Below are 13,013 nucleotides of genomic sequence, written 5' to 3'. Positions count from 1 at the left end.
ATTCACAAATTTCTAATAAAAATTATCATCTTATAATTTAGTCTCCATATGCCTACCTCTATTGCATTCCCTACTAGATGTATACATGCAATCCTCCTCCATTGGGTGGAACTATGAGATATTTTCATGGAACATGGAGATGATTTTGCAAGATAACAAATTACACCATTGTTAACATAAGAGCTATGAGTAGTTCTTACCTTCTGATATCCTCGACGTAATTGCGCTACTTGTTGGCGGGATGGTTGTAATCCCTTGTTGTGTACTTCTCAATCCCCTAGACTTGGTTGCATCATTGTAATCCCTTGTATACCCTCTAATAGCTAAACTTTGTGGCACATGAGCTATGAATCACCAAGTAGGTCATGTGCACTTTCATATGAGTCATGAGTCCTCAAGCAGATCGAGAAATATTTGGTAGCACATAGGTTGTAAATACCCAAGTAGTCCATGCCTACGTTCATGAGTGTGAATCCCCAATTTAATGCTTGGTGATCACTAGCCCACTTAAGATCTTAATTAGGGCTTATTGCAATAAGATTGTTGTATCAAAATTCAACTCCTCAAAGTGATGTATGGACCAACTAGCTCCTCTATTCCCATTCTAGATTTTAGATCCACTCCATAAGTTTAATTTGATATTGACAAATTGTTGAAATTCATTCCTTACAAGGAGAATAAAAAACTTGAAAGCCTATTGCAATTGCCAAAACTATTTTAGAGGTTAATTTTATCACCCAGGGTGATTGATGAATTCTTTATATTACTACAACAGGAAAAGAATAAAGTTAGCAATTCCATCCCTAGTTGTACAATAAATATTTCACACAAATGTATTTGTTTGTTTTTATGTATGTAGGAATAGTTCATGTCCCTATACTTGTGGACCTATCCAAATACAATTATGGGTGACCTCAAGAAACTGTCCCACAAACTTGAGGGATATAAGCTCACATAAAACCAAAGTACGAAGAAAATGAAAGCATACTTTTATTTCTTACTCATGTTTTTAATATAAAAAAGGTAGAATTATTTTCTTATGACAAGGATACAATGGTAGGCTATGGTTCCTATATAATGCATGAAAACAGTAGACTAGACCTAACTCACAAGGAGCACCTTGCCCCTATGACCTTCAAGTTCAGCCTCTTGAATGGCTTCCTTAAAATTTGTAAGTTCAAATTTTTTACCACTAAGGGGGTTGATGATTTTATGCTCCAAAAGATCCATTACATCAGAAGCAACTTGTTGCTGCTTGCTTTTCGATATTGAAATGTAGTCAGGTAGAAAAAACCACTCCAATTTTATAGCCCTTTTCATCTCCAATATGCTCCACATTACATCTAACCCCGATAACATTCCATAGACTATTACTGATCCTCCATCTCTAACGCATCCACCAATAATCTGTCAAAAGGAATAGTGTATAAGTTCCATTTGTAAAAGTACATATTTTTAAGCTTTGAGGGTAAGGTAGTAAAACACATTTTATGTAAACATCAAGGTAATTGTCAATTGAAGGGTCACTATGAAATAACAATCACTTAATAAAGGAAGCCAACATAAATTTTGAGATGAGAAAATATAAGATAGTTTTAGGCAAGATGCACGTCAACATGGTGAGTGCACACAAAAAAACACAGAGAGAGAGAGAGAGAGTGTGTGTGTGTGTGAAAGAGAGAGAGAGAGTGTGTGTGTGTGTGTGAAAGAGAGAGAGAGAGAGAGAGAGAGAGAGAGAGAGAGAGAGAGAGAGAGACCTTAGTCAACTTGCCAGCCACTGGATCAATAGCTCCATATGCTAGACTCCCTTTAGTAATTGATTTCACCATTGCCACAACATCTGATAATTGACACAATCCATAGTTTAACTTTGTAAACCATTAATATGAATCAAGTTGTACTTTTTAATATTTTCCTCAATTTCAATAAAGTTCAAATTTCATGACATGATTCTTTCTGAAAATTTAAGATTGAGCTCATTCCTAGGTCATGACATTGTAATGCACATTAGTTATGCTTATGTTCTTCTATACACGCTTTTACAAATTGCTAACTGTGTTGAGATTATGGAATATGGGTTAATGTGTGTGCACGGTCTCTACTTCAACTACAAAAGGATTGGTTCCTTATAAGATTCTCATAAGATGTTTTAAACTCTACGATCCAATGTTTAAGAAATACATGGGATGTTGATGGGGTCTATTCAATTTATTCAAGATCTATTACACACACAAAGTATACATATACATAGCAAGTGATGAGCACATTTAGCAAGAGTGAGTAGCCTCATAGTGACAATGAGGATGGTGTGTAAAACTCTTGTGGTTGTAATGCAAAAAATAAACTCTCTATGGGCCATTGGTATTTGTTTGGAGCCAATAATCTGCACTACCAACAAGATATCTTATAATCCAAGAACTAACATAAAGGTAAGGGAATCACAAATCCTCATAGAATAATTTGTTATATTTGTGTCTAGACTTAGAAATCTAGTGCACATTACCATCAGGTGTACTAGAGGTTATAGCCTACATAGGAAAGACTACATCAAAAGTGACAAACATTGTGCACAAATTAAATCAGGGTCCCCAAACATTGGAAACAATTTAATTATTCAATAAACAAATGGTGTGAGGCAACAAAGAGAGGCTACCTTCATAATTTGGGATGTCTTCAAAGCCTAGTTTGTACTATGAGCAAAAGGTAACGAGGCATACAATGTTTGCTCATATACTTGAGAAATGAGCCTAAAGATACAAGGCCTAAATGAGGGTTGCTAGATTGGAACTATCAAAACTCTAGTGTAGGGGCACGGTGTTAGAGGCATGAACCATAAGGGGGCTATAATTTTTTGTATTTGTAATTAGTCATTGAGGGGATTCATTCTACCTCTTGTATATGTGTGTATGCATATACCTATATCCATCCATACATATTTATATTTAAATCATTCTATCGCTTTTATATGTGTGTGCATATACCTCCATCCATCCATACATATTTATATTTATATTTATATTTATGTTTATGAGGAATATATTCCAAATTTAAGATATGGATTGTGCTCAATAGGAAAAATAATCTTATAGCATGCATGTTATGGTCTGTATCATTACAGTTCCAAACTCTTTTAGCTTCAACTATCATAATACACATGTAAGGGACACATGAAAATATTCCCTAAATGTCACTATGGGTTGCTCTATGCTACTCTTAAAGAGTAAATAGAAGTGGCATTTTAGTTTTTCTTCACTTTGCCTTTCACAATTCCTTCAAAATGAGTTTGGAATGTTGAACAAGTATTGGCAAGATGATTTGACAAACAAATTTTAGGTAGGGAGAAACCTTCAGTTTCTGAGTTGATTACTTCATCAGCACCAAGCTCCTTTAGCTCTGACTTCCATTTATCTCGCCTGACAAGATTGATAGTCTTGATACCATGATGCTTTGCTAGCTCTATCATTTGTCTGCAAAGGCAAAACCTAAAAAAAGTAATTATGTTTGTTGAGGAGAGGAGAGATCTAATATATACAAAAAATTCACGGCAACAATTGACATCTTACTATACATAATCTATAACAACACATGAAAAATGTGGGGTTTAAAGCTAACTTGAGGAGATGGGGGTGTGCTTTATTAGTTGAATGCTGGCATGACTATAGATGAAGCTAGATAACCGTTAAGGTCGCTTGTTGGGCATGCATTCTCATAAATGCATACCAAATACACAATTACTAGCTTGTCGAAGCTAGCAAGATCATGTAAATCCATTTTAAGTGAAACCTTTTTAAGAATACAATCTAAAATCAAAGGGATAAAATATGACTTGATTAACTTACATAGCCCATGCACTAGCGTAATGGTAATTTGAACCCATAACTTTAGTTTTAGAATGGCATAAGTGACCCTCATTTGTAGCCTCGGGATGCTTCCTAGGGAACCTTTGATGAGAAAACAAGGTGAATGATAATAAATCATTCATAAGGCCTACCTGAGATCCATATAGCGATAGAGGGTGGAGATGATGAATTGAAAGCCATGAGAGAGAGACTGATGCTAAAAATGTGGAGGATATCTAGAGGAAACAATCTTGTTTTCACAAGTGGCATGCATTTAATCAAAGACAACCCAAACCACATAAAATCCACAACTAAAAGGCCATAGTTTGAAAACAATAAGTGAGGGCAACTCCAAGGGAAGAAAGACTAGGCATTAAAGCACTTTAACGGTGGAGCCTCCAACAATAAAGAAACCTGCACTTGCAATAACTAATGGACCAATTGCAATAAAGAAGATTTTCCAATAATCTGGATTTTTAGCTTTGCAAAAGTGGAACCGTTGCTAAGGCTACCCAGAGGGTAGGCCAAAAATAATATTAGAGACCGTTGGGGTCTTAATGCCATCACTTCAATCATCATCAAAGATGGGCATGATGTTACCCCTAGTCCCTTCTTTACTTTATATACACAATTGGCTGGAAAGAGGCTTGGCACATGGGTGGAAAAAAGATGTGATGCATGGGCACTTTTCATTGTATTTCGATATTTGGGAAGGGCCGTATGACATGATTAGAAATAGGTTGGGAATGAGAGCTATGCACACACTTTTTCATCATATTTGTAGTCAGAAAAGTTCAAAAATTTTATGTACTACATGTGCTAAAATAATAGCCATTTTCACAAAACCTTGCACGATGCAAGATCATCTTGGCCATTCAAAGGTGGCCTTGTAGGCATTAAAGTTTTTGTGCACTCTCTACTTAAGAAAACATGAGTCAATTGAACACCCACTCTTAGCTACTCCCCATATGAGGAACAAAATTTCCCTTTAAAAATGGATTCTCTTGAGCCATGACTAATCAAGAATTTCTAGTTGAATTGTTTCCATGTGAGATGAATTTCCATTTCAAATAGTTTGTTGAATGGTTTGAAAGACCTAGGTTGTCATTCGAGAGCTTCCAAGGTTTTGGCCTTATGGTTTGGGCAATGTTAAGGTCTTGGGATCAAGTCTTATGGGCACCAACCTTCACGGCTCCATAGTTGTTGTAGCAAGAGCTTATGGTAAATTCTCTTGCATTTTCAAGAAAGGTAATTCTTGCTCTTTGTTGGAGGGCCTACACGATGTGGGAGCCATGACACATGAAGAAAGGACCTGGTGGGGAGCTGAAAGGATGTGACACTTTAGAATTCTAGAGGTTAATTGGTTGGAGTGTAACTTTCCAAGAGGTCGCTATGAGTATAGTCGAGATAGGCTAGACTTTGTAACCAGTTGCTATACGAGTGACCGGTCAACCTTGACAGTATAATAAGTTACCATCCAAGAAATAAAAAGTTACCGTCCAAGTACAGAACCCGCAGCTGCTTGCAAAAGATATTCTCCTTTTGGGATGGCTAGAATTTCCAACAAAGCGTACACCGTCCAAGGATTCACAACGCCTTGGGCTGCCACTTCATCACTCACGCTATCTGGAACCTTATACGCATCGTCTTCATGCACCACCATGTAATCTTGCCATGTCCCTTGCCCTCTCTCCAAGTAGCTTCTCCAATCCAGTGGTATCACTCGTTCTCCCTCTCGGAATTTGCTCACTCCTTCGCCAATCTATGGAAAAAACAACGGATGATTAGAGCCCACATCTCAAGTGCGACTTGAACCCTTTGAGAGCTCGAAGAATAGGAGCATTCGAACTTCCACGCATCGAGATACAAACGGAAGATTAGAGCCCATCGCAAGTTCGACTTGAACAACATTCAGACTTTCAAGCATCGAGATACAAACGGATGATTAGAGCCCATCGCATTCAAACTCGAACAGCAAGCATCGAGATACAAGCGGATGATTAGAGCCCATCGCAAGTTCGACTTGAACATTTCAAGAGCTCGAAGAATAGGAGCATTCAAAACTTTCAAGCATAGAGATACAAACGGATGATTAGAGCCCATCATAAGTTCGCATTCAAACTTGAACAGCAAGCATCGAGATACAAGCTGATGATTAGAGCCCATCGCAAGTTCTCGACTTGAACATTGCAAGATCTGGAAGAATAGGAGCATTCAAAACTTTCAAGCATCGAGATAAAGACCTCTTCAACGATGCCAACGCCTTCATTACCGACGACGGCGTGAAATCCAGCACTGAGGAGGGGAGAGAAGCGGCAGCTTCTGACGCAGATGAGGTCGGAGGGGTTGACAGGGCGCAAGGTGATACGGATAAGGATCTGGCCGGGAGAAGGGCGAGGCTTGGGGAGGGGGAGAAGCTGGAGGCAAAGGGAGGGGTCGGGGACGTCGAATTTCACCTGGCAAACGCCACGGCAAGGGGAGGCCATTGCAGGCAAAGCCTTGTGATTGCTCTTCGCAAGAAGCTGGCCTCTTCAAAGAGTCGCCTTTCAAGGAGCTTGAGATAGAGTCATCTTTAGGTGGCGGTCTTTCCTATAACAATTTTTTGTTTGCCTATCCAAATCCAATCCCACGAGCATTCTACTTTAATCTTCATCTTCTTCGATGTCTCCACATCACATAGCGTCCCTTCCACACTTGTTGAGCCAAGAGTCTCCATTATTGCATGTAGCTCATTGGCTAGTCGGTTTTAAACACTTTGTACAGATTGCCTAGTTTTCGCTTATGCTCGATCAACTTTGTCATCCCAACTTGAGGCCCCACTTAATGCACTATTAGTGACTACTATTAGAGGTGGCTACAACATAAGTTAACATAAATGATTGTGATTTTTAGGAATGTCAGTATCCAATCTCTCCAATATGCATATTTTCTTTTTTGCAAATAATAGTGGTCATTTGTGCTATTATAGTCCTATACGAGTAAGAACCTTAACGTGCATCCCACCCTGTTGACTTTGCCTATCTTTGTCAATCTTCATCGATCTAGATGTTAATGTGTAGTTGAGCATAGGTTTCAGAGGTCGCATGACAGAATTGAGGTGGCAACTTGTCAAGCCCCCTCCCCACAACTTTGGATGCTACCCACACGAGCCATTTTTTGATATAGGATGGCCAACTCAAGACCTTCCCGATGCCAATCATAGGAAGAACATTGAATGTGGTAGCGAATTCCTAGAGAGATTGACATATCAGCCAACCACTGGAAAATTGACATCAGAAGCTGCTCCAAAGTGACTATGGAGGCGTTGACAATCAAAGTAATTAGGTAATGTGACATGAAAAAGGATCAATAGCACATGGATAAGGCCATAGTGAGACCTTGGCCCTTTCCCCACTAACCTTGATGGTAAGAAAGGACCTAGGTTAGCCCCTCCTTAAAATGAGAGGGGATCTAGGAGGTCTCTCCTAGGTGAAATTTTAGTTGTTGTCATATTCCAAGGGCATATTTCACCTTTTAGGGCCATATTCTCCTTTGATTTATCTTCTTTTAGTATATTCACCCACAACTTGAACGAATTACCTGCATCAGTGTGAGTGTATGCCCCCAAGAAAGCATTCATGTTTTTAAAAAAAGGAATAAGATATTAAAGGATAGGGATGAATCCTGAAGGGGGAAAAGACAAGTGGAGAGCAAGTCTAGTTCTAGGCCTATAAGGGACAAAACAAAGGAGAAACAAAGGAAGGATCCATAGCCAAGTATGTGTAGCCACGTGTTTACATTGTCAAGGCTTTTAGAGGTCCACAACAAGACAAAGCACCTACAGACACGCACACAGACGCATTTACTGAACTTAAAAAAAAACTTACGGGCGTGTCTAGAGACTAACATCTAACAGTGCATCTATATAGCAGACAGACGCGTGTATATACATGCATCTAGACGCCTAAATAGACGCTCTGTTAAAAAATTTAAAAAACTGACAGACGCATTGTTAAACACGTGTATAGATGCATTTATAAACGATCTTATAGATGCTTTTATAAACGCACAAATAGATGATCCCCGAACAAACAGACACGTATATAGACACGTTTATAGATGCACTGATAGACATGCTATATAATATATTTTTTAAAATTTACAGAATGCTGTGTATGTTGTGTATGCTATATAGTTACAATAATCCCATTTTCACATTGTGTAATTCAATTCTTACAGTCAACCACATTTTAATTACAATTCCAAATAAAACATTATAACTCCAAAACACAATAAAATTGAAAGCTCAAAAAGTGCTTGTATGTACATGTAGCACGAAGCTAAGCCACGTCATGTGGCTTCAAGTACAAAAAATAAGAGGAGTGTACATACAAGAGGCACGAAGCCAAGCCACTAGCTTTAAGTACAAAAAAGAGTAGCTAGCACTACTTCTATGACTAATCTATGTTCTCCACGTCCTCACTCCTTCCACGCTCTCTTCTGCGCTCCCTTCTCCACCTCCTTCCTCGTCTTCTTCCTTGTTTTCTTGTGTAGGGACTTGTAAACAAGGGACAACATATATCAACGTATGAAAAATCAAATCTTTACTTATAATATTGACATTATTTAATTACTTTCAAATACCTCAGGGGCCGCTCCAGTAGCCCGGATATACTGCAAATCAATAATCAACCCATCATGATAGAAGTGCTTCCATGTATCTCCTCGGTGATGGTGGTGGTGGTAGGCTGTCTTGACAGGAGTAGGGTATCTGCCCACGATCTCAAGCTGCAAGACGACACAATTTGCGGAGGGGTTAGTACAAAGAAACAACCTCCTAATAAACTACATAAGCAATATAATTTGAGATCAATACTTACAAATTGGGCCTCCCATGATTCAACACCCCCATGCTCTAAAATGCATGCTTCCATAGTACTCCATCTGGATCCTTCGTGCCTCCATGTGCAGTAGACTGGGGTCCTCCCTCGCTGACTTCATTGCTTTCTTCCACTCACGCTTATGAGCAATGTGGGGCGAGCCCCTTGGTGGTTGACCTCCCTCGAGCCTGGCAAGCTCCACTAGTGCCTGCCTCTTAAAGCGAAGATCTTTTATTGCCAAGTATCGTAACAATCTTTGACTTGGCCCATTTATCTGTGAATTGATGATTGGGGGGTTAGGATACCTAGAGTACAAAGCGCATGAAGGCCATGATGTCCTTCCCCCATGCATCCATCAAGATGCCTCCTATCTGACTGATGTCATAGAAGATCGTACCATCACTCGGAGGCATGTCCAAATCTGAATCATCATCGTTCCCACCACCACCCCTCCCAAAGCACTGTGCCATGCATCCCCCACCGCTCTCCTTACTACTACACCTACTACCATGTCGTGTCGAGCTAGTACACTAGCCACTCATAGCTAGAGATTGCATGGGACTACGTGGACCACTCGTAGCTGGAGAACCGAGTCTCGACTGCACAGGAGTACGTCGATGACTCTGCGAGACAAAAGGACCTCCTAATTGCATGGGGGAAGGGCATAAGACGGCATGGGGAAAGGGGCATAAGATAGCTTGGGGTAAGGGGCATAAGACGGCATGGGAGAAGGGCCTCGGTTGTGTAGCCGACTGGGCTGTGCTGACTCTGCTGGGGTAATCTCAACTAGTGTGGGGTGGTTTGGAGTCTATAGTGCCAACTCTTGGGGGGTGTTTAGAGTACCCATCATATACCCGTATAACTCTGCAAGACTAGGTGGGTGCCCTAAAAGGTTATATAAGTCCCTAAAAATAGACTCACGGAGATCAAGTGAGCCCGAAGAGCTTCCTGGCCACATGATGAGCTAGAAAAAATAAAAAAAGATGATTACTGATGAGCTGAAAAGAAAGGGGAAGGGAAGAAAAGATTACTGTCGGAAAAGATTACTATCAAAGCGTGTCTATAGACGTGTCTGAGAAGCGCATTTATTTTTACATATAACAGCGCATCTATAGACGTGGTGTCTGTATCTACAAATAGTCTAGATGCGGTTGTAGATGCGATTTTAGACGTACCCTGAGACGCGTTTATAGACGCGCTCCGACAGATGGACTATTCTAAAAAGTAGAAAAGGACATGCGCTCCACACAAAAATGTAACACTCATACCAAAATTATTCGTTTCTTGGATACGACAAAGGACAAATCCAAAGAGAGCAACTTCCAAAAAAGATCAACCATAAAGAGACTTATCTTGGATAGAGGTATGGAAGCTTCTTCTCCTTCTTCAAAGTTGCTTCTCTTCCTTGTTCACCCTCTTCTCCTGTAGCCTGGAATGTGGGTGCCTTCCTCTTAAGTGTAAGCTTGGAAGTAAGTGTGGGTGCCTTCCTCTTAAGCGTCGAAACTATGGATATGTTAATAGCAAAGCAAGAAAGCCACGCGAAGTATAAGTAATGTGAAGAAAAGCAAAGCGAGCGCGCTAAAAGCAGATTTGAAAACCGTGTCTATAAGCACATTTAATAGCATGTCTAAATACGTGTGTAATTGTGCGTCTAGATACATAGAGCAGACATAGTTTTAGACGTGGCTATAGATGGACACCACAGAACAGACAGATGAAGTTTTAGATGCGCCTTTAGATGCACCACAGAGGTTTAAAATTAAATATTTGAAAAAAAGCAAATTTTTTTGGGTTGTTTGTTTATAGGATGTCTTCATCTTCAACAAGTAGCTCTATAGGATGTCTTCATCTTCAACAAGTAGCTCCAGTGAGGATGAATCCCTCCGTATCCACCATCGCAAAATGTGGTTGGAGCAAAAAATCAAATGTATGTGTGATCGATGTCGAGGAAACATGTATCATGCACACAGGATTACACTCAATCACATATGGAATGCGACCGTAAGCATGGTAAGTGTTAAAGAGTTAAGGTTGATTGAGATACCTATGGGTGTTCATATGTTTGAGTTATGATCCCATTTTAATTTGATATAGGATGCAGTGCCAAACCCTACTTATGTTGCCCTATGCTCAACGTGAGGAGGTGAAGCATCGGCGATATGAGGTGGGATCTTCAAGAGGGACCGTTACGGATGCATGGAGTGATGGTGATAGTAGCCCTCCGCTATTACCTCATGAAGCCATGGAGGAGGAGGTGTTTGATGATATGGTGTAGGATTTATATGTCCATCAATCCGAAGGGAGGGATGACAGCATGGAGTAGGACGATCTTTTTACCACAGCATCGATTCCACTGTTTGAGGGGTGCACTTTCTCTATTCTACGTGCCTCTCTTGAGTTACTAAACTTGCAAACCATCTATGGATGGAGCAATGCAAGTTTGAATGCATTACTCAAGTAAGCTTTAAAGTCTATTTTGTAAACATGGTGAATTATGCTAGTGGGTCAATTACTCGAATGCTTTTCCTCATTTATGATCTTCACATGCAGGATATTGTGTTAAATGCTTCCAAGGGAGAATAAATTACTGACCTGAAGAGATATGGCAAGGCAACATGTGACCTCTCTTGAAGGATTAGATTACAAGCGCATCCATGCATGCATCAATGATTGCATTTTGTTTCGTGGACTACATAAGAATGCAAGAGAGTGCCCTACTTGTGGAGAGGCAAGATATAGAGCAGATCTCAAAATTTTGGACATGCCTCGTAAGGTTTTGTAACATTTTCCCATAATCCCTCACATCCAACATATGTTCAAGTGCAAATCCATTGTAGAGCTCATGTCATGGCATTCCTCCCATCGATCAATTGATGGCAAGTGGAGAACTCCCACAGACTCTCTTGCGTGGAAGCATATTGAAAACACATGGCCAAGCTTCAAGGAAGAACCTAGGAGCTTGAGACTTGGATTGGGTATGGATGGTGTGAACCCATTTGGTCTCAAAAGCACCTCTTACAGTGTATGGCCAGTGATATTGGTGAATTATAATCTTCCACACTCTATGGCTATTAAGAAAGGACATGTTATGCTGTCCCTTCTAATTCCAAGGAAAGATAAAGTCAAAAATCCTGATGTTTATTTGGAGCCTTTGATTGACAAGCTAGAGATACTTTGGAGTGGTATCGAGGTGCATGATGTGAGCAGGCCTCCCTCGTCACAAGACTTCAACTGCAAAGTAGTCTTGATGTGGACGATGCATGACTTCCCAGGCTATGGCAAGTGTTCAGGTAAGAATTCCACTTCTAATTATGAATAGGCAAAGGATGTGGCATCCTAAACCCACCTTCAACTCTTAATTGCATCTATTGTTCAGGTCTCACTACATCGGGTTACCATGCATGTCCTGTTTGTGGTCCTTCGCTAGTTGCCTCACGAGCAGATGCATTGAATAAGGTCATCTATGAGAATCACCATCGATTTCTCCCACCTGATCATCCTAGATATGTTGCCCCTTGGAATGAAGTCCTCCCACAATCACTCACCACGGGAGATTGGATGAGAATTTGGGATGGTTCCATGACTCCTTCACCACTTGGCATGAGCCGGTAAGGGTTTGTAACTATTGTGTGCTATATTGGCTGGAAATAAAGATTGCCCACTAACACCAGCTTTTGTTTAGATACTCCATCTTTTATCATTTACCATATTGGTCCCACCTCAAGATCAATCACCTGCTTGATCCCATGCATATCTTCAAGAATGTGGCATCTACCATTTGGGAGCATTTGAATGAGACACAAGATTCTATAGGCATAAGGGAGGATCTACGTACCACAGGGAGGATGCATGAAGATTGGCCACAAGAGAGACCAAATGGGCGTGTTTTTTTACCTCATGCACCGTGGAGGTTATCAAAGCTAGAGATGGCAGCGCTGAAGCGCGCTATTACTATAATTCGTACTCCCACTGGATGCATGAGGTGTTTGAAGGGAGCCTTCACAAAGAGCAAGAAAAGAGGTGTAGAGCAATTATATGGCTTGAAATCTCATGATTGGCACAAGATGCTCCAAGTAAGTATTTTATGTGCATAATATCTTTTTCTTTTCAAATTTGTGAGTGAATAATTATAAGCAACTAATCAACCACCTCCTCATGGGTTCAGTTCATACTACCTACTAGCATTTCTCGTAGTGCATCGAAGGATGTGAAGGATTGTATTTACAAGATGGGCGAGCTTGTGAGGTACTTTACATGATACAAAATATGATGCGTATCAATGCTCCATGCAAGGTGTTCATATTGCTAATATGGT

The 13,013-nt window shown here is 40.2% G+C and overlaps 1 protein-coding gene across 1 annotated transcript; it reads right to left on the bottom strand.

Moving 5' to 3' along the window:
- Positions 1-1,101: 1,101 nt before the first annotated feature.
- LOC147897467 (uncharacterized) lies at positions 1,102-6,378 on the bottom strand. The gene is made up of 5 exons (XM_087380933.1): positions 6,083-6,378; positions 5,336-5,601; positions 3,346-3,467; positions 1,758-1,840; positions 1,102-1,407 (listed from the first exon to the last, which is right to left on the bottom strand). Exons 1-5 carry the CDS (start codon positions 6,323-6,325, stop codon positions 1,102-1,104), a joined length of 1,020 nt encoding a protein of 339 aa, XP_087237059.1. The 5' UTR covers positions 6,326-6,378.
- Between the last annotated feature and the right edge of the window lie 6,635 nt (positions 6,379-13,013).

This window comes from Dipteris shenzhenensis, chromosome 10 (genome assembly GCF_047967505.1).
Source record: "Dipteris shenzhenensis isolate YYH24624 ecotype China chromosome 10, Dip_SZ_1.0, whole genome shotgun sequence".
Taxonomy (NCBI): domain Eukaryota; kingdom Viridiplantae; phylum Streptophyta; class Polypodiopsida; order Gleicheniales; family Dipteridaceae; genus Dipteris; species Dipteris shenzhenensis.
Note: the sequence above shows the minus strand (reverse complement) of the source record. Positions and strands in the feature narration are given on the sequence as shown.

Excerpts from the sequence above, each read along its gene's own strand:
- LOC147897467 (XM_087380933.1), bottom strand. The coding sequence starts at position 6,325 with ATGGCCTCCCCTTGCCGTGGCGTTTGCCAGGTGAAATTCGACGTCCCC. Across the intron at positions 5,602-6,082 it reads GCGTTGGCATCGTTGAAGAG|ATTGGCGAAGGAGTGAGCAA; the intron begins GTCTTTATCTCG and ends TTTTTTCCATAG. Across the intron at positions 3,468-5,335 it reads GCGGGTTCTGTACTTGGACG|ACAAATGATAGAGCTAGCAA; the intron begins GTAACTTTTTAT and ends TTGCCTTTGCAG.